Source organism: Spermophilus citellus, assembly GCF_964194105.1.
Source record: "Spermophilus citellus genome assembly, chromosome: 3".
Classification (NCBI taxonomy): domain Eukaryota; kingdom Metazoa; phylum Chordata; class Mammalia; order Rodentia; family Sciuridae; genus Spermophilus; species Spermophilus citellus.
This window is the reverse complement of record NC_138184.1, coordinates 52,195,362-52,217,274: the sequence shown is the minus strand read 5'-3', so window position 1 is coordinate 52,217,274 and position 21,913 is coordinate 52,195,362. Positions and strand designations below refer to the sequence as shown.

The 21,913-nt window shown below is 42.8% G+C and overlaps 1 protein-coding gene across 2 annotated transcripts in view; it reads left to right on the top strand.

Annotated features, from left to right (window-relative positions):
• CFAP20DC (CFAP20 domain containing) overlaps positions 1-20,576 on the top strand; it is a 223,903-nt gene extending 203,327 nt beyond the window's left edge. For both annotated transcript variants that reach the window (XM_081288238.1, XM_081288237.1), the window contains exons 15-16: positions 7,252-7,346; positions 20,177-20,576. In XM_081288238.1, coding sequence (XP_081144364.1) covers positions 7,252-7,346; positions 20,177-20,289 — 208 coding nt within the window. In that variant the 3' untranslated portion in view covers positions 20,290-20,576. The remainder of the gene's footprint in view (positions 1-7,251; positions 7,347-20,176) is intronic.
• Positions 20,577-21,913: the final 1,337 nt, after the last annotated feature.

The window sequence follows — 21,913 nt, the reverse complement described above, 5'->3', positions numbered from 1 at the left end:
CCTGTCTCTTGGTTCCCCTATACCTGCCCTCATGTCTGTAAGGAGTCCTGTCTTAAATTTGCCTCAAATCATCCTGATTTGAATTCGCCAGGCGTTTCCTGATATCAGGTGACAGAGAACTAGTGGTAGATTTAGGACACGAGGAAGACGCCTTTGAAGTGGCATTTGAGCAGAAAGCTGAAGACCAAAGGACAGAGGAAACTAGACCCCTGTGAGAAGGGGGCCAAGGTTGTGTCTCTCTCTGAAGCTTGAGGGCCGTATGGCAGTGACAGAAAAAGGGGCAGGAACCCAGTGGGCAGAGATGGAGGAACCGGCTGTGCAAGGCTTTAAGTCAGTGTAATGATTTAGGATTTGACCCTAAAATTGTAAGCGAATTTTGAAAAGCTCACTCTGGATTGGATTATAGGGAGTCCAGAATGGGGAGAAACCAAGGAAGAGATGCTGGAAGAATAGACGAAGATGGTGGGTTTGGAGATAATGCCAGCATATTCAAGAGCTCAGGCTAAGGCTTAGTAATGGATACCTAAATATTTCTAGCACATCTTCCCATAGAGGAACTCCCAAGACCTCAGAGTCCTTGTGCTACACTGAACCCCTGCATCATCCACATTGTCCCAGTCTCCCTGTTCATTCAGTGGGGTCTATACTGTTTTATGACCCAGAGTCCAGATTTCAAGGTATCCCATTCTGTCTTCAAATTGGCTTCCTTCATGTGACAGGAAGTGTGATCAGGAGCGACTCCTGAGTTTCATTTCTTCTGGCCTTCGTCTTCACTGTAGGACTGTCTTCTTTTCAGATCTCGTTTGAGAAAGTCCTGGGAAGGGTGATGATTGGCCAAGGTTAGGTGGGGTGTCCGCCTCTGGACTAATGAACTGATGGGCAGGAATTTTCCTAAGAATCTTGAGAATTTTCTACTTCGCAGTTCCTTCTTAAGGTCAGGGGTCATTGCACCCAGCCCGTGGGCAGATCCTGCCCAGTGCCTGTTTTGGTGAATGAAGTTTCATAGGAACCCAGCCATGTCCATTCATAAATTTGTTTATGGCTACTTTCTCACTACTACAGTGAAGTTGAATAATTGCAACAGAACTTGTTGCTCACGAGGCCTAATATACACACTTACAGATGTCTGATGCTTTGTAGAAAAACTTGACAGCTCATGGATCACACTACTTGACACATATGATGTTCCAGGGTGCACAAGTTCTTCCTCTGGGATTCAGAAGTCCATGGGTTGGCTTCAGACACTCCCTGACCTCCTGAAATTGGAAGTAAATGAGCATTGTCTTAGGGAAAAGTTTTCACCAGTTTTTTAAAAGATTCTATTTGGGGCACCATGGCACACACCTGTAATCCCAGCTGCTGGAGAGGCTGAAACAGGAGTTCAAAGCCAGTCTCAGCAACCTAGTGAGGCCCTTAGCAACTCAGCAAAACCTTGTTTCTAAATAAAATATAAAAAGGGCTGAGGATGTGGCTCAGTGGTTAAGCGTCCCTGGGTTCAACCCCTGGCGCGCGCACGCGCGCACACACACACACACACACAAAGATTCTGTGATTTTTCCCCACAAGTGAGTTTTTTGTTGTTGTTTTTCTCTATTTGTTTGTTTGTTTTGAGATAGGGTCTCACTAAGTTCCAAGGCTGGTCTTGAACTTGCCGTTCTGCCTTAGGCTTCGGAGTAGCTGGGATTACAAACACGCTCCACCTTGCCTGGATGAAATGAGTATCATTGAGTGTTGGATAGACATTACTGCAAATTGCTAAATTTCTAACAAAAGATCCTCTGTGAAAAGTACTTCACTGGGCCAGTTCGTCTGACCCACAGCTTTATGGGAGAAGGTGGCGCAAGACTGTAAATGAGATCGATATAACAGTTATTGTCATGTTTTACATGTCTGAAATAAGCACTTCCCCAAATAAACATTTAAATGTACACAAGATTGTAGGTAGCTGTGTCGCAAGGGAAGTCCATCAGGGCAGATGGTGGCCAGCGAATACAGCCCATGGCCTATTGTTATGTTGTTATTTTCTGTTGGCTCAAGTGCTTCTTCCATCAGACCATGACTCTTTGAGGACAGGAACCAAAAATAATTGCTCTCACAATTCCCAGGGCCTGGCACACAGAAGTTCAGCAAATGGTTCCCATATATATAAGAAGGGATGGTTGAGCTACTTGCTGAGGTGTAGTGTTTCGTATCCATGCCTATGTGTGTGTTTATAGGGAACACGTTAATAAAAGAAATGCATGTAAAAATGGTCTTGTAAACAAAATCTTATTTAGACGAAGGCACTAGAGCCAGAGTCTCTTTTAGCTGAGGATGCTCTCTTCCCTCTTAAAAATATCCTGTCCAGCTCACTCAGGTCATGTTCACTGTCTGCATGCAAATTGAATGGAAATCATGTGGTATTCCTTTTGGGCTAAGATGTTAATATTAGATCAAGTCTGGCTGTTGTGAAAATTCACAAGATGGTTTTAATTCTTCATCGCACTGGGTTTCTGTATGTGGTATTTAAAACAAATCCATTGACTTGATTCTCAAAGGATACCCCTCTTCTGGTGACAGTCCTCAGGCTGCACAGGTGTGCCCGGGAGCTGTCTCTCCAGTTTCAAGTCAGGTCTGCCGGGGTTCTCAAGAGCTAGGAAGAAGAGGAAGCTCTGTCGCATGTTTATCCATCAAAGGAGCAAAGGCCGGTCAGTGACAGGATGGAGTCAGTCCAAGGCATGTAGGGATTATGGTCACAGCTGAGGAAATCAGAGTGTCAGCTCCAAAGGGCGAGGCCCCTGCAAAAATGGCAGAAGGCAGAGCAAGAGCACATTCTGGAAGGAACACAGGTAGCTGGGGAACAAAAGCTAAGGAAGTGGCTCTGAACTAAAACTAGGACAGGCACATACATTGTGATTAAACCTAACCCGGAACTCCCCAGTCATTGGAAAGGAATGGAGGTTCAGTGGAGCTGATCGAGAGTCAGGACCATGGGTTAGCATTAAACAATACATGAGGAAGTATAAAGTCATAAGGTGCAGGTGCTAGACCATGAGCAGCTTATTAACAAGCCACCACAAATGGATGCTTTTGAAAAAATGCAATTGCTAAGCATATGGAAAGTAATATCAAAAATTGCCACCGGGGTGGGAAAATGGTATAAGCTGGAATTGACCTTAAAGATAAAACTTCCAAGCATACAAACATAGATATGTTCAAGGTTATTCCATGCAGTGTTAATGACAGTAATTGAAAAGTCTTAAAAACATGCCCAAACATAAGAGAGTGGTGAAATATATGATGGTACATCCATTTGGTAGAATATTAGGCCGCTGTAAAAAAGAATGAAGATGCTTTCTGTGCAATGGTATGAAGTTATTTCCAGGACATATTGTAAGCTGAAACAACAAAAGTCTAAAGAGAATCACTATGGTATGTTATCTGTTCTAAAAGAAAATTGGGAACTCTTAAAAATAGGGATCATATCTGCTTCTTTATTGCAAAATAAAACAGAGAAAGGCAATACCAGGAGAAATGAAGAGCAGACCTACAGAGGGACAGGTGGGATGGGTAGAAGTGATGAGGGGGTGGGAATCAACAAGGAGTTCTGGGAGGATCGAACTCTCATCTGAACACACCTTCCTGGGTCATTTTCCCTCCTGAATTGTTCATGTTTTACATGCTCAATAGCAATTTTAAAATAATAGAAATCAGTAAGAATGGAGGAAAAAAACCTAAAGTGTAATATAAACAGAAGCAGACAGCTGTGTTTCAACTGGATATAAGCATACTGAGGAAAGGTGGGAAAGAGAAGCTGCCCCAGTAAATTTTGAAAATAGTATTTTGACTAAAGAAAAAAACTGTAAACAAATAGAGAAGTCTAAAGGGAAGGTTTGAAGTAGGATTCTGTTTGTTTCCTTTATTTTTTTTATTCTTTTTTTTTGCTGCTTAGCAATTCTCAAAACGACTCCTGAGTGTGTTCTATAATGCAGAAAATAAATAAATGCATTGATGGGAGCCAAGCTCCTTACCGTCAGAAAGGAGTTAAAAATATGGAGAACAGAAGGATGAATGTGTGAATGAAGAATGTGGGGAAAGGAGAGAGTGAGTGTGTGTGTTGGATCAGTACTGGAGGACTCAAGATGAGCACATGGTCATAGAGAGGGGTCCACTGAGCTTGTTCTGCAGAAGACCAGATAAAAAGTACTTAACCCTCTTGCAGTAGCACCAAAGCAGCCACTAGACACTAGAGAAGCAAACAGTCCCAGCAGTGTTCCTATAAAACATGGTCTGGACACACTAAAATACAAATTTTATACAATGTGTCCTAAAAATTGCATTTTTTTTATCATTTAAAAATGGAAAAACCATTCTTAGTTTCCAGACTATACAAAAACAGGCAGCAGACCAGTCTTGGCCGATGGACTGCAGTTTCTGACCCGTTGATTGATAGCAAACATGATAAATTGTGTAAGGTGGGGAATCTGGATACAGAGGCTATACAAGAGTTCTCTAGAGTCCTCTTGCGACTTTGCTATAAATCTGACATTATTTTTTAAATCACAAAAAGGACCCTACTATCCATAGAAACTGCTGAGAAGGAAATCATTTGCTTAAGGAACAAACACCTTCCTTTATATAATATGAGCACCTCTCCCCCACTCTGTGGACCACGAGGAGGAGCTCCCACTGTTGCTGTGGAGGGTTCCTGTCCGTAGTTGGGGCTGTCACCAGATGACAGCATCATTTTCCCCTGTTCATCCCTGTTCTCTGTCACTCTTGGTGAGTGATGAGGTCACTGGGCTGGTAATTTATATATGACCTTGTGATTTTCTGTAATCAAGAATTTTTTGGTCTGCTATAATTAAAATGAACTAAATAAAAGGTGCTTATCAGAAACTGACCCATTAGCTTGAAGTCTGTGACAAATCCATTCTGACTTCCTTAATGCATCATTAGAAATCAGTTACATAGCATGGTCACCTCTCTCATTCCACCAGCCATAATCTAGTGACAGCTATGAACAGTGACTAGAAATCTCGTAAAATACTATGAGTAGGAGCTGAGTGAATTTTATATTAGAAATACCTTTTATTCTAGAAGTGTGAGTGTCCACTTTGTGTCCCTGTGACCATTATGCCCCCAACAAGAACAACTTACAGGAGAAGAGGGTTATTTGGACCCAGAGTTTCAAGCCCTGGGCCTCAGGTAAGCAAGAGCATCATGGCAGAAGGACCTGGCAGAGGAAAACTCTCAGCCAGGAAGCTGAGAGAGAGCTTGGGTGCCAGAAGCCAGGGAGAATATAATCCCCCAGGATTACACTAATCCCCCAGTGTGTGCTGTTGGGACACCCCCAGGGACTTACCGCCTCCAGCCATGCCCTACTTCCTACAGTTACCACGGTGGAGCAATCTCCTGATTAGGTCACGACTCTCATAACCCAATCATTTCACCTCTGAACATCCCTGCACACATGAGCTTTCCAGGGACACTTCATACCCAAACCATAAGAACTTGTAAGGAAACCTCTCTTGTATAAGCTGGCGATCATTCCACTCATCCTTTACTGGTTTAATTTCAACAAAACCAATTCCCACCTTGGTTTATCATTGCAGGTAAAACCACACCTTGCTCTTCACTGAGAACAGAGATGGTGGTGGCCTCGCTGAAATTCTGATGCAAATTGATGGCAAACGTTTTCCATCCATTTTTTTCCATTTAATTCTAAAACAAACTCTGAAGTACTATCATTGTCTCCTTTACACAGATGAGGCTTAGCAATATCAAGTGACTCCACCCAGTTTTCACTTGATTGGAACTGGCCTTGGGAGCCAGAGCTCTTAGCTGTTGGTTAGGACAATAAGAAACACAGAAATTCAGAGAGGGGTCGCTGAGTCATGCAGACGTGCTTCTGTTGAGAAGGAAAGGGTAAGCAGTGCACAGAGCTGGTCCCAAGGCCAGAGCTAGAATTCACAGTGGAAAGGCCTTCACATCTGCTGACCCGCTGACCCACCTACAGAGCTCAGGAGCAAGTGGGGAAGTGAAGAGGCTTGAAGTCTAAGCACACAGGACTCAGGCCTTCTGGATGTCACCACCTTCAGTTGTACCCACCCAGGTGTCTACTAGAGGGAACAGGAGACTGGGAAGGAAGGAGGAAGGCAAGAGCCTGGGAAATGAAGTTGGAATTTGAGCAAAGGGACAGGGGATGCAGGAGGGCCTGCAGGAGTGGTTTTGTCCCATTCATAAGGAGAGACTGAAAAGCAGCCACTCAGGCTAACTGCCTTCTCCCCTTCTGTTGCCACCTGCTGCTCTAAAGCCCTGAGTGGATGCATACTAATCCCTGGGTCCTGGTGGCTCCATGACCACTCCAAGATAAGTTTTGTTTTGAATGACATGGAGACAGTTGTCACTATAACGCATGGCATGTGATTTTATCAGGCTTTCTTACGCTGCTGCATTTCTTCCTTTTTTTTTTTTTTTTTTTTTTTTGGTACCTGGAATTGAACCCAGGGGTATCTAACCACTGTGCCACATCCTCAGCCCTTTTTATATTTTATTTAGAGACAGGGTCTCACTGAGTTGCTTAGGGCCTTGCTAAGTTGCTGATGCTGGCTTTGAACTCGTGATCCTCCTGCCTCAGCCTACTGAGCCACTGGGATTACAGGCATGCACCACCGTACCCAGTACCCTATTGCATTTCTTCTGAATTATTAAAATAAATTTTGCGGGGAGATACTGGAGATTAAACCCAGGGGCACTTAACCACTGAGCCACATCCGCAGCCCTTTTATTTTTTTTATTTTAAGACAGGGTCTCACTAAGCTGCTTAGAGTCTCCCTAAGTCACTGAGGTTGCACTTGAACTTTTGATCCTCCTGCCTCAGCCTCCCAGCCACTGGAATTACAGGCATATACCACCAGTAATTTTCTAATGTGATGGGAAAAAAAGTGCTACAGTTTAATGGCAATAATAATAAACTTTTGAGAGGACAACTCATCATTTAATTCAATTATTTATTGAACAGTTGATCAGTAAAGTAAAATTGACTCCATTTTAACCAATATACAAAGCTGAATATTAATATCTGGACACCTTGTCTTTTGGATATAACAAGGATGGGGGGAAAATGTCTCTTTGTGGAAGCCCCAGGGAATTGGAAATCCAGGAGAAAAATAAAATCCATGTAGAATCTGGTCACCCATAATGCAAGGCATGTGATTTTATCACACGGAATTCTGGACATGTTTTTCATTCACTTTCCTTTCTTTTTAGGGACTGGTTAAACATGCTGAGCCCACCAATTGTTCCTCCCAGTCAACAGCCGACCGAGCAGCATCCAGACTCCTCTGGAAGCTTCAGTGCTCAAGGTGGGAATATGAAAAACACTATGCATAAAAAAATAAAAATTATGTATTACGAATAGAGAAAGTCTGTCACTTTGAGGTGCCACTGTTTTCGTTAAGTGCTGTTTGTTATGCTCACACACCGGAAATGAGGTGATGCTGTTCCTAATTTTTTAGGATTATGAGTTCTTTATATATATATATTTTAGTTGTATATGGACACAATATCTTTCTTTATTTTATGTGGTGCTGAGAACTTGAACTCAGGTGCCTCACTCATGCTAGGCAAGCACTCTGCCACTGAGCTACATCCCCAGCCTGGATTATAGGTTTTTTTATAACTAAACAGAATAGAAAAAGAAATTGTCCCTGTCCTTCTAAAGGTTAATCCTAGGGGAAAGTCCAGTTTAGAGCTTAAGAACATGGTTCGGTATGAAACTGACCATCTGAATCTCACTTCTGCCAATTCTCACTGCGTGATCTTTATGAATGTCAGTCACTACATCTGTGAAATAATCCTAATAATGGTACCACCTGGTGCTCTCCTGTGACGCTTCAATGAGTAACCATATGTGAAGCACTTAAAATGGTTCCTACCAAATACTTCCTGGCGTTATTATTACAAAGCACACTCAGAACTCTGATATCACTGATACAGTCACGGGCTGCATCCTGAAGTTTCACTGGACAACATGTACCATAGTGGTCCCTGTGAGTATAATGGAGCTGAAAAATTCCTATTGCCTAGTGTCCTGTCATTGCGGGCCACCACACCATCACAACACAACACGTCGCTTATGTGTTTGTGGTAATGCAACTGCGCTGCCAATCATATAAAAGCATAGCACACATAATTATGCACAATAAATAATACTTGATGATTATAAATGACCATGGTATTGGTTTAAATATTTACATTTTATACTTGCCCTGGTATTTAGAATAGACTCCTTCTACTTAAAAAGAGGTACTATCCGCAGACTCAGACATCCCCGTGTACTGTGTCTCTTGATTGCATCAAGAGGCCACATGGAGTGATTGAACCAGACCAGCTAGGTCCGCATTAAGGTACACACTGTGACATTCTCACAAGGACAACACCACCCAACCCTGCAATTTCTCAAAACAAGTCCCCATCATTAACACATACCTGTCCATGTTTTCATTAATACAAAGATATAGCCTTTTTACTAAAGCAAAACCTGTCCCCTAGCTAGGCTAGACATCAGTCATATAAAAGCTGGAAGGAAGCAGGAAAGAAAGTTTATGTGCTGTTCCCTCTGTTGGCAAGAACCACGGAGAGGACAGGCTACTTTGTGGCTAGAACCAGCCAACTTGATTGTCACTGTGGGGGGAGGAACCCAAAAGGATCTTTGGTTAAAAAAAAAAAAAAAACAGAGGGGTTGCAATAGGAGAGTTGGGAGTGATCTCAAGTGACAGATAACCTCAGAGCGGGACTCTGAGACACTTTTCTGGGTTGAATTTTGAAGATGAAAGCACTGTATCTGAAGTTGCCAAAAAATGGAAGTGAAACCAATATAAATTGCTCTGACAAAAGCACTGGGGTTTTTTTTGTTTTTTTTTCTTTTCTTTTTTTTTTCCTAACTGTCCCGGGGACAAAGTTGGAGCATTCCATTTTTCTTCAGGTGTGGGGAATTCAGAGTGAGAGCTCATACATCTGAGTTGTACGTTCTGGCCGCCCAAGGGATGGAGATGTCTCTGTGATTTACTAGCTGAAATAGAGTATGCCCCTCAAATTGGGAATCTTTTTAGAGGTGTACATTTATAATTACTTATGACAGAAAAATAGAATCTTGGCTGTCAGGAGGAGACCTTGCTGAGAGGGAACAAATAATATGTTATGTTAAGTGTCCTAAATAAGCCACAGGAACCGAGAGTGTGGTCCTTGAGCAAAGTCACCCAAGATATATGTTAGTGATAAGTGGCTGGAAGGGTGTCTTAAAGTCACCATCGCAGAGCTGGGCTCTGACAGCAGGAGCTCCGTTATGCTGAAGGTAAACAGAAGTTCCATTGAGAGCAAATTAACAAATTCAGAGGATCGAAGAAATGTGCTGGCCAGAGTGACCCAGATCTGGCACTCTTTCTGCCCATCACCCTTGGCTCTCATCAGCTGTCCCCTCTCCTCATGTGCTCCAGTGGTTTGTAGTTAATTAATGCCATCACAAACCCGTGTTCCCTATTTGCACACCCTCCCCTTTTCTGATATGCTTGCATGGTTTATAGTTAATTAATACCATCAAAAAACCGTCTCCCATTTGATTCATCTTTATGGGGTCATGGTGTGGTTTTGGACAGCCTAGCATGGTCAATACTGAGCAATACACTGAGAGAGAGCCTCCTTCTGTTCCTGTAGAGTGTTTGTCAAAGAAAAATTATGGGCTTAAGTTTCTAGTTCATATCATTAGAAGAGGAAGTGAGGCATGCTGTGGGCATTCTGGGACTCTTCTTGGGTTTCTATTGCATAGTGCCATTTATTTGACACTTACTGTATACCAGAGGCTGTGCTCAGTTGTTACTTTTAGCCCTCACAACACCACCATGGGGCATATACCCTGTATATATGTAGTTAGGGAAACTGAGACACACAGTTCTTAAACAATTTTCCCAAGGTCACATAACTGCTAAGAGGTAGGGTTTGAACCCAAACAACCTAGCCCCCAAAACCTATCCACCATTTTTTATACACTTTGGGTTCTCAGCCAGGTAAATAGATTTACCTGCTCAAAAGAACAATAGATAAAGCCAAGAAATGGAAATTTTTTTTTCTATTGAGAATTTCTAATCTTTAAGAAAACCAAATCAATATCTCAAGGGCTTTGGAGCTAGGTTCTTTTTTTTTCCATGTTTTTATTCATTCTTTTTAGATATACATGACAGTAGAGTATATTTTGACATATTTATGCAAACATGGTATATATCTTATTCTAATCAGGATCCCATTCTTGTGGTTGGACATGATGTGGAGTTTCCCTGGTCGTGTGTTCATATATGAACATAGGAAAGTTCTGTCCCATTCACTTCACTGTCTTTCCCATTCCCATCCCCCTCTCTTCCCTTCATTTCCCTTTGTCTCATCCAGTGAATTTCTATTCTCCCACCCCCCCCCTTGTGAGTCAGCATTGCCATATCAAAGAAAGCATCTGGCCTTTGGTTTGGGGGATTGGCTTATTTCACTTAGTATGAGTGTGTCCAGTTCCGTGCATTAACCAGCTCAATGCCCTCATATCATTCTTCTTGATGGCTGAGTAAAGAAGCTAGGTTCTTAAAGCCAGAGAGAGAGAGACACCCCTCAGGTCACAGTTTCGGCCCTGGACCTGCCTGCTCTCCCACCCGTGCTTGTTAGAAGTGGCAGGTAGCCCCCAGTTGACCAGACTGAGGGTGAGGGCAGCCCAGTGAAGCACAAGATGGACCGACCCTGGAAGTACCTGGCCACAGTGGGACTCCCCCCTTCTGTGGCCTCTACTTCCCCTCCTAACACATCCTTCAGGGCCTCTTTGTCTTTTGCAAATCTTGATTTACTTACTGTCTTTCTTCCTAAGTAGCCTAAAAATGTTCAAGAGCAGAGACTTTGTCTTTTGCTCCTTCCTGGATCCCAAGTCCCTTTACCATTTCTGGCATATATTAGATTCTGTAAATTCTCATTAGAAAAAAGACAAGAAGGGAGGGAGGGAGGGCAGGAAGGTGAGAAATGGTCTTCCACTGGTCATTTCCTACAACAACCATAAAAAAATACATTAAAAAGAGGACAATTCATTGAAATCTGACCTTCGGTTTTCTCCCTAATTTTGGTTTTTTGGTATAATTGGGATATTTCTGAATTTCAAACATGAAAGTGTTGAACTTAAACCCATACATTTTAGCAATTAAAAAGTTATAGATTGCCTTAGGCAGTGCTCTTACACTTTAGTTTTAAGCAGTGAACACTTATTTCAAATGAGAGCTCATGTGGTTTCCCAAAAGGCAGAAGAGGCTAAAAGCGGAGCTGCTTTGGCTTAAAGGGGAGAATTAGGGTCTCAGGATTCTGCCCCGGAGCTCTGATGAACCAGGGGTGTTGGGCCTCCTCAGTTTGCCTGAAGAGGTAAATAACTTGCCCAAGGTCAAATGTCCCATCAGAGCCCCAGCTAGGATTGGGTCCCAGACTCCTCCACATCCATGTCTTTCTACTGAACCATTTTGTTGGCTTGTGAGTATGATTTGTGCTGGTTCCCAGGGAAGACAGGTGGGCCATTCAGACTTGGGGGATAAAGATAACAGCTCACGTGCATTTCATCTTCCCATGTACTGGGCATTTGAACAGCCTTCTGAGGGTTTGTTACCCCATCTTCCATCTTCCACATAGTTCCCTGAGACCAAGATCCTTGAGATGAAACGCTGGACCCCCACCGCACCTCCATCAGAGATGGGAGGCCAACCTGCATTGTGTGACTGCCTGCCTTCTAACAGCAGGGAAAGATGGCCCGACACTCTGGAATTCTAGAAAACACACCCAGTCCATGCAAAAAGAAGTGCATGGGTTACAGCTCGACCCCGAGGTTCCTGTCCCTACTTTATTCAGTGAGAGTTTGAGTCACAGCCAATTTCTGCCCAGCCAGAATGTCTCAAGTGTATAAATGCCACCTTCAAGTGGGCCGAGCGACCAGCAGAAACAGCGCTGCTCTGTGATCCCTGCCACCCGACTGGATGGGGAACAGTTGGCGCCTCGCAGTTCCTCCTGGGCTATAATATACTTGCTGAATACCAATTACCAGGAGCACCGGTGCCCTCCACACTTACTAAAAATGTGTTTTCTGGGAGCTCATGTGAAATATAAAAATAGGAAGTTAAGATTTCAGAACTTACTCAAGAAAACTACCAAACTGACCTTTTGAAAATGAGCCATACTTGGCTCGAAGAATAGTTGTCAATTTGTTTTTGACATTTGTTCCTTTACAGATATGACCCTTCAATTATTCATGCCCACCAGCTCCAAATGGAATAATAATGACCTCTCTCTCCCACCTGCAGACCTCACGGCTCACGCAGATTTCAAGTTAAGAAAGGAATTCCGAAGGGTTTGGGGAGTTGCCAGTCTCCTCTGAATAACAATCTCGTGCCTTTTCTATGGCAATGCCACAGAGGAGATTCTTTTATGAACATTGATGAATCTCCCACAAGAAAGAAACAGAGACAGCAGATGCCTATTTTTTTAGATGTACTATCGAAATTGCTAGAACAAAAATTGGACTGGAGATGTAGCTTAGTGGCAGAGCACATGTCTACCATGTACAGGGCCTTGGATTTGATGGCCCAGCACTGCCAAAAAAAAAAAAAAAAAAATTATAAAAGTCTTATGACCCCTCACAGCTCGCCAGGGCTGCCTGCTCCGCTCTAACAGAGGACTCCTTCCACGAACCTCCTGTTTACTGCCACGCAATTACTTGACATTTACATAATACTCCGAGTCTAAACATTATGCTTCGTTGAACATATGTGGCATTCCCAGTGCCTAATGTAGCATCCAGGACATAGCAAACACTCTGTCAATATTTGATGAGTGAGCCAGGCGTGGTGGCGCTCGCCTTTAATCCCAGCAGCTCAGAAGGCTGAGGCAGGAAGATTGAGAGTTCAAAGCCAGCCTCAGCGACTCAGTGAGGCCCTGAGCAACTTAGCAAGACCCTGTCTCCAAATTAAATATAAAAAAGGGCTGAAGATGTGGCTCAGTGGTTAAATGCTCCTGGGTTCAATGCCTGGTACCAAAAAGAAAAAGAAAAAAAAAAATGATACATGAACAAGTGAGTCTCGGGCCACAGGAAACCTGGGGTTGTTCTGAGCTACTCTTTGGATCTTTTTTTATACCTTGAAGATTTACTGAAGATGCAAAGTAGATCTTCCTCAAAAAGAGCAATATGGGTGATATAAAAAATAACGAGAGAAGTTAGCAAGAATAAAGCATCAGGTGCCTTGGCTGCGCATTACCCCACGATGACTTCCCCCAGCACTGGCAGGCATGGAGTGGTGTCATGTCCCCAGTTTGCAGTGAGATGGTGGAGCAAGCCTGGGTCACAGATCCACTGAATATGGAGCAGGACACTGCCACAGCCAGTCTGACCAGAGCCCTTCTCTTCTGACCTACCATAGAATTCCCAGTTAAGTGGATAAGAACCACACAACCGGAATAATCCACTGTGACTTTTTATATCTAGAAAGGTCACTTTTCTTGAAGCTTTCTGGATTAAATATTTGCCTCTTAAGTGGCCATCAGGTCCAGGGGCTGTCTTCTCTTTGGGGAAGTGATAAGTCAACACTCGCCTCATGTCTCAGATGCTCTCTTATCTCTTCTAGAACCTCTCCCACCTACATATCCACCCCGCCCCCTCCGCCCGGCAACATGCAACCCAGAAGGGGTCCTGGTCCAGGATGCGGGCTCAGCTTCTCTCACAGGAACTGGGATGCATTTCCTCATAGCGCCATGGTAACACCTTGCCCCAAATCAGGTTTTTAGGAGGATTGGCCAGAGACCTTCCTTCATGTGTAACAAAAGGCGTTCAGAGTTGTAAGCCCCACCCCTACAAGCCCACGTTGAATTCCTTTGCCAAGACTAACTAATGGTTTAGTCATCTTTTTCACTGATGTGACTAAAAGACCCAACCAGAACAATTATAGAGGAGAAAAAGTTGGAGGGCCCGTGGCATCAGAGTGCTCAGTCCATAGACAGCCAGCCCCATTGCCTGGGGCTCCAGGTGAGGTTGAACATCCTGGCTCGAGAGTTTGGCAGAGGGAAGCGGCCCACATGATGATCAGAAGCAGAGAGAGACTCCCTCACCAGATACAAATATAGACCCCAACACCACGCCCCCAATAAACCACTTCCTCCAGCCACACCTACCTGCCTTCAGTCACCACTTAATCCCATCGGCTGATTAATTCACTGATTGGGTTAAGGCTTTCCTGACCCAATCATTTCTCCTCTGAACCTTCTTGCATTGTCTAACATGTGAACTTTTGGGGAACACCTCACATCCAAACCGTAACCCCTAGAGAGATTGAAATTACAATAACCCCTAATTAATCATCCAAATTGTTCAACCTGGCCCTTAATTGATATCGTCCATATAGGAGAGAGGCACTAGCTTTTACAAAAGGTAACTATTTCCCAAATGACACCTGAACAGTAATCACAGGATGTTAGTGGAGTTCCAAAAAAAACCAAATAGCTTTCTAATAGAAGAAAATGTCTTTACAACATTTCTATTCCTCTGTTGGTCATTTGTCTTTCTCCTACTCAAAGGCACACGTTTGCTGAAGAATACAATTCATCAGAACTCACAGTGGACGTCCAGGATTTCAGTGCAAGTTCATTTCACCCTACTATGAGTGATGTCAGGGGGAGCAGTTGCAGGTGTCTAGCACTCAGCAAAATCTTATCTCAAGTGTCATTGTTATTGATCTTGAGGGCTGACCCATCCTCATGGTGATCCCTCCCTCACTGCTGAATTGTTTAAACAATAGTGTATTAGTATGCACATCAAAATGCCTTCAATCAGTTCTGGAGATCTATAGGAGAGAAAATGCATTAACTATTTTTTTTTTTTTAATTCTAGACGGCAGCATCAGAAAATCGAAAAATCAAGTGCAGTGTCTTGATTCAGAGATTTTTAAATCTGATAAACTAGTGCCACACGGTTTATTTTCAAGCTTGAAGACTTAGCTCACACGTAGAGGTTTTCTATTGTCTACGGTTAAGAGGCATTAAATAAACATGATTAAACATTAGTATTAATTGCCTCTCAAAGGTAAACTGGGTGGGTTATTACCCGAGCTGATCTCACTGAGGACAGCCACTGTGGCCACATTTGGTGTGGCTTTGTTAGTTTTCTCTCCTGTTAACCAATTTCAAAGTAGATGAGGCTCAAAGTTTGTAAATAGATTATTATCTGAAAGGTAATTTTACTTTACCAGGAATGGCTTTATTATGTGCTAAAGAATAAAAATGCAATTTGGACCCCTGTCCAGATGCTCTTGGCCTGATAGCAGAAAATGGCTTTATTTGTTAATTTGTCCTTTTAGACTTTCTGTAGCCAGCCTTTAAAATAGAGCAATTTAGCATTTTGAGGAAAAACAAACTCTGCACTCTCCAAGAATATAATTGAAAACTACCCCATACCCATGCAGGATAATTACCTTTCAAAACATTTCCCAGTGCTTGACATCATAGTGGTAATTGCTTAATGATATTATAATTTCATTACGTAGGGATTACAATGGCAAAATGATGTAAGTTGCAGGCTTTGAAAATGAAGTTGCAATGAAAACACAACCTTTTATGTAAGTTGAAAGCGCTTATTTCAATGTGAAATTATACATAATCTCACCCAATTTCTGCACAAATGTTATTGTTGCTGGTTTTAACATTCATCCACTTAGCGCTTTGGTAGTAAAGCCCACAAAACCTGTCGTAGCCCCCATGGTGGCAATGCATGAGGTTCTGTAGTGATATGTATTGGAACAAATGCATTTCTATTGCAGTTATTGCTTCAGTTTGTATGCATTATGTACAAAAACCTCTACTAATGAATTGGATCCACTTTGATTCCTTTGCAGTGGGGTGATAAAGACCCACGGACCATTACAATGGTTATTTTCATCTTGAAAGATTCCTGACTGGTTGTAAAATGTGTTGAGTTTTCTAATTTAATAGCCCCAACTTAAAATTCTATCTTTTTTGTAAAGCACAGGCACAGAATGCACTAAGCAATTATATAGTATATAATTCTTATGCGCCCGAGGTCAGCTCCCCCAGTGTGTTGATGGAGTGAAGACAAGAAATCAAACAACACATCCCTGAGAAAGTGCGACTCATAATCATCACTCTCTGGGATATGTGACTCTTAATATTATACCTGATGGAAAACTTTTTGAAACATACATGGTTTTTGGTCTAAGGACTGTTTTGAGTCAAAGATGAATTCATCATCATGTCCTATGTAAAAAATAGTTGGGGACTTCTGATTTTATTCAAATCCATTTTTTCCCCTCTGTCAGTAGTTAAAAACAAATAGATTCGGTTTTCAGTAGGAAATAAGGTATAAATGAAAATACCCCTCTCATCCTTTCATGCCTAATCACTGTTTTTCATGATGATGATTATGATATTTATTGAGTATCCACTATGTATACTGATGTATACTGAGTATTATTAAGGAAACTTATTTAGTCAGTGTTGGAACTATGACAGGTACTATTATTATTCTCACTTTAAATAGTGGAAAAGAAGACTTGGACTATGAATTTTCTCAATATCCCATAGCAACTTTGTGGTCAGAAATAGGATCTGGACCAATGGAGTCTAACTCCATTATCTAAATGTCATACTGTCTGCTTCTATGAAGCCTTTCCTTCATGCTTTAAGCAGTGTTGATACTTCTGAGTTACTAAAAAAAAAAAAAAAAAAAAGTTCTAGCTTATGGTTTATTATTTTATTATGATAACTATCATTTATTGAACAACTACTCTGTGCACCATACTATGCATTACTCAGTATTCCACAAAACCCTATGAAATAGGAAATTGTTGATACCATTTTAGAAACAAGGAGGCCAAGGTCCAGTGAGGTGAACTGACCTCCAGCCAGCCTGCAGTTGTTGAGGCAGTAAACAGCAGCCTCCCATTCGGCCAGTTGTGTGGGGTTCTTGAGCCCCAGGTGCTCTTAGCCCCTCTGCAGTAGTGACTCCCAGTTTAACTCCTCGTGAATCTTCAGTGGCGGTTTTTGTTTCGTGTTTCTGTGTCACAACACAACTAGACCGTGCCAAGCTCAATCCCACAGCAGCACACAATCTTCTCATTGATAAACTGATTTTGTCCAGTTTTCTGAAGTAGCCCAGATGTTAAAAGAGATGACAGATTGGATATCTGAAAGTAAAGGACAGGCACACTCCCCTTTGTTGTGCCAACTTGGACACAAAGTCCTGGCGTACTTGAAGGTCATAAACCACCATAGGCAGGGGTCATAGAAGGTCATCAGAGGCCCTAGAGGAATCCGTTGGTTCTGTCCCCCGACCACATGAAGTGTCATCTATAAATCCCCGTGCGAGCAGTTGCCCAGCCCCCACTTGGCCCTCCCTAGAGGACATGTTCCCTTTGCTGGTCAGCAACGAATGCTTAGAAAATTCTTTCTTGTGCTCAGCCAAAATCTGGCTTCCCCTGACTTCCACCCTGTGGCCCCAGTGCCTTCTCCTGGAACCCCACAGAATCACTCGCATGCCACCCCTCATCCTTGAAGTCTAAGGGCCACTGTCACCTCCAGCAGGCTTTCTCCTTCCTGAAGTTAATCAGTCCAGTGCCTTTGTGCTTTCCCAGCACTTTGCCCTGCCACATGGACTCTCTGATGTTCACCGGCAGTTTCTGAAATATGAGAAATCAAATTCCTCTTATTTCCAAATCTGATATTTTAAAATGTAGGACACTTTTACTTTTTTTTTTACTCTTTCCCATGTTGAAATTCCTTTTATGTAATAGCTCCCAATTAAATGTGTTATACCACCCCCTTCACAAAAGCATCAAACATGGTGTTAGAAGACAAACTTAGGTACATTAAAATTTTAAAGAGTTTATTTTGAGCTGACAACAATTCGTGAATCAGCACCAGGCTGCCAGCAATTAAACTCCTCTCAAAGGGGACGGGGGAAATTTTTATAAGGTGTTCTCAAAATTGAGACCAAGAAAGTATTTTTGATTGGAAAGCCCCTACTTAGTTTGACAGTTTCCGATTGATTGAGCTTAAATTTTGTTTTGCTGTTTACATCGAATCAGGCTTATTATGTAGGAACCCTAGGCTCTAGATTTATAGCTTCTCAATTAATTTTTTTTTTAACCAGGGTATACTAGAAAGAACATTGAAATTGACTCTGGGAACCTGGGTCTGTCCCCAGCTCTGCCTCTAATTCACCAGGCAACCTCAGATGAGCTATTTAATTATGCAAACTGTGACCCCCTCACCTGTATAATGGGGATAATAAGATCTGCCCATTCCACCCCTGGAGCACTTGACCATTGAGAGACAAGCAAGCAAGACAGATGTCCTTGTACCTCAGTTAAGCTCTGCTTTTAAGAGCCTGCAGGCACTGCTCTCAACTCACGAGAGTCAACTGAACCGACATTTCACCCACTTTTTTTTTTTTTTTTGATACCAGAGACTGAACCCAGAGGCTCTCAACCACTGAGCCACATCCTAGCACTTTTTTTTATATTTTATGTAGAGACAGGGCCTTGCTGAGTTGCTGAGGCTGGCTTTGAACTCGTGATCCTCCTGCCTCAGCCTCCCAAACTTCTGGGATTACAGGCGTGCGCCACTGCGCCCAGCTTCACATGTTTCTTTGCATGCTCCTCGGGAACAGCTTCCATTTGTTCAACTCATTATGTCACCAACATGTAGCTCAGGTTAAATGTTTGGGGATGGTTGCAAGAGGATGGGCAGAGGAGTGGCTGTGGTGTGGTTTCAAACCCTCGACATCCGGGCACCACGCCCTTGGACCTCACTCCAGTCTATCAACGTCCTGACAGTGGCCCAAACATCCGCTTGGTCTGACTGTGGCTGGGTGAGATAGAATCCTACCACCACTCCTTCCCTGACTTACTCTGGGCAGTGACTCTTCAGATCATCGACTTGCATGCACGCTGTCAGGAAAGTCTTGCAATTGAGCTTCTGTTTCTTGCTGAGCCCCCATTCCAAGCCCACTGCCAGCCCTTCCAAAGCTGACCCTGGTGAGATCCAAAACCAATGCTTGTTTTTGCTGGGTCCTTAACAGCCTGTGCTAATGAAGAGAAGAGTGTTGTCCTAACTGTCCCCTTTATTGATCCTCTCTGGCTTGGAGGTCAAGACATTGGCCTCTGAACTATTGCACAGAGTCTCTGAATGACATGTCCAAATACCAAAGCCCTTAGCAACATTGGACCCAAAAGAGGATCAGGAAGCATCTTTGTTAAACATTTCTTTAAATATCATGTTATTTATGGAAAACTATTATGACTCAGGCTGTGAGAGTTTTCTCCCAAGCCATTCTAACAGCTGTCACAAGAAAAACAGAGCCAGGCGCAGTGGCACATACTTGTAATCCCAGTGGCTTGGGAGGCTGAGGCAGGAGGATCATGAGTTCAAAGCCAGCCTCAGCAACTCAGCTGAGACCCTAAGCAGCTCAGTGAGCCCTGTCTCTAAATACAATACAAAATAGACCTGGGAATGTGGCTCAGTGGTCAAATGTCCCTGAGTTTAATCTCTAGTACCTGCCACCCCCACCCAAAAAAAAAAAAAAGAAAAGAAAAAGAAAAACTAAGCCATGTTTATCTCCCCAGCAAATTTAGACCTTCCTACTGCTGATAAAACTGCAGATCACCTGACATGTGGTCTTCTGTATGTATTCTCTGCTTTATGTATCCTCTACTGTAAATGACCTTTATTATTTTAATTCATATTTGGTAGCCTCTTTAGGATGTAGGAATGAGGATTGATTCCCTAGTCTGTCATTTAATTTGTGTTGCTCTGCATTTGGTAAAGCTCTGGGCCGTGTAGGAGTCTAGCGCTGTGATTAGTAAGTTCTGCCTCCTGCCCAGGTTTCCCTGGTGCGCTGGCCCCGCCTTCTTTCCTGACCCTGCTTTCTTGACCCTCCAGGGGAAGCTGGCCCTGCAGTCACTGGGGCCTCCTCTGCCCCTCACTTCCACATCTTCCTCCCTTCTTCCACCGGAAGATAATGCCCCAGGAGAGACGGTGGCACCTGCCTCCTGTCCTTCCCCCAGGTGGCACTTGAGCGATTCCAGGTCATTCCGGTGGCTAACATGTCTGTGGTTTCCCTTCCCTGCAGGAGACGAAGACCTGAGTGTGGAAGAGGACGAGGAAGTGCTGACTTTGCTGTACGACCCGTGCCTGAATTGTTACTTTGACCCCCAGACTGGGAAATACTACGAATTGGTATAGTCCCCCTTCCGGGGCGGAGAACGGCCACTCCCCGCAGAGCAGGACAGCCGCACAGGGTCCTTTAAGCAGCACCAGGACTGCAGAATCAAAAGCCCCGAGAGAAATGAATCCATTTTGGAAATAATGTTCAATGTTCAGGAAACCTACGTTCTCTGAGTAGATGGGTGGGATTTTGCAGCTGTGAAGGAATTCATACGGTGACAAGATAGTCCAACTTTGGATGGGTTCTTATTCATTCTCATCTGACATATAATTTTATGTAAACCAATTAAGAATTATTCATTCAAATTTTTTTGCAGTGTTAACCTGTAAATGATGGCTTGATATACACTACAGAAAGTGTATCTGTTACAAGATGCCTAGGTACCTTTTATTTTATGACATATTTGTATTAAAAATAAAAATATGATGATTAAAAAAAAACATCTGATAAATTGATCCTTTTTGTTCACCCGACTGTCTTTACCAGAACATTCCTAGGTGAGAGGTATCTTTCCTAAGAGTCTTAAAAGGCAACATGAACCGATCAGACTTTAGGCTCACACATTGCTGGCTGTTTCTATTTCATTGTAGTTTATCCGGCGTTTGCCAAAATCACAACATTGTTAATCACTTAAGCTGCTTAGCATTGTGCTTTGCTGTTTCTCTTTTTTAATCTTTTACCAATTATGTTTGAATTCCAATAATCTAGCTGCATGGATTCAGGTTTAGCAAGAAGTCACCATCTGCACGCCCAGCACACTTCACCACTCCCGTGATTTGGGCCTGGACAACTCGGGGAGTCTTTCTTTGGTCTTTAAAAGTTGTATCCGTGGGTCTCTGCTCACTGACTCACTAGGCAAAAATCATGTGCTTCCTGCATTCTGGTAGATGGCCTTGAATTGTGTGCCAAGTACATTAATATTGAACTCAAGGAAGTACTTATTATATTAGCTGGCATATTTTGTTATTTAATAAAGATTTTTAATAAAGAAGAGTACCACTGGAAATGAAAAATTATTGGTGTACAGTTGGATTTAATGGCAGTATTATAATTTTGTTTAACGTCGCTTGATAGAGGAAATAAGAGCTCTTCTTTATCATGAGTAGATTTGGGCTCCTGTTCAAAGGATCATGCATTATTTAGAACCATGTTTGTATGTGATAAGCTTTTAATCCGGTTGTTCAGAAAGTATACCTTTGCTATGAATTTCTCTCCACGATCTTCATACTTCCAAAATGAAAATGAATAAATGAGGCTTCACAAAGAATGCAGAATGATAAGAAGAGCAGGAGGCTATCCTGATTATGAGCTTGAAGACTGGAGTTGGGGTGGGAAGGCCCTGTTCCTGCTTAAGGTAGTCTCAGGACCATCCTCATAAACAGGGGATTCAGTTAAAAGTTTGTGTTTGTTAAGGCTTGTAGTCACATCAAAAAACACCTGTGAGCTGTATTATGAAAAAAAAATGAGGATACAGGACTGCCTCGTGAACCCCAAAACAGAATGCTACAAGGCCTCCAAATGGATTTGAACTGGAACCTCAGAGACTATAGAAAACCCTGTTGGATTCTTAAGTGATAATCCACTGGCAGGCTCTGTCCCAGAACTCAGGATGGCTAAATAAGCAGGCCCCAGAATCATAGG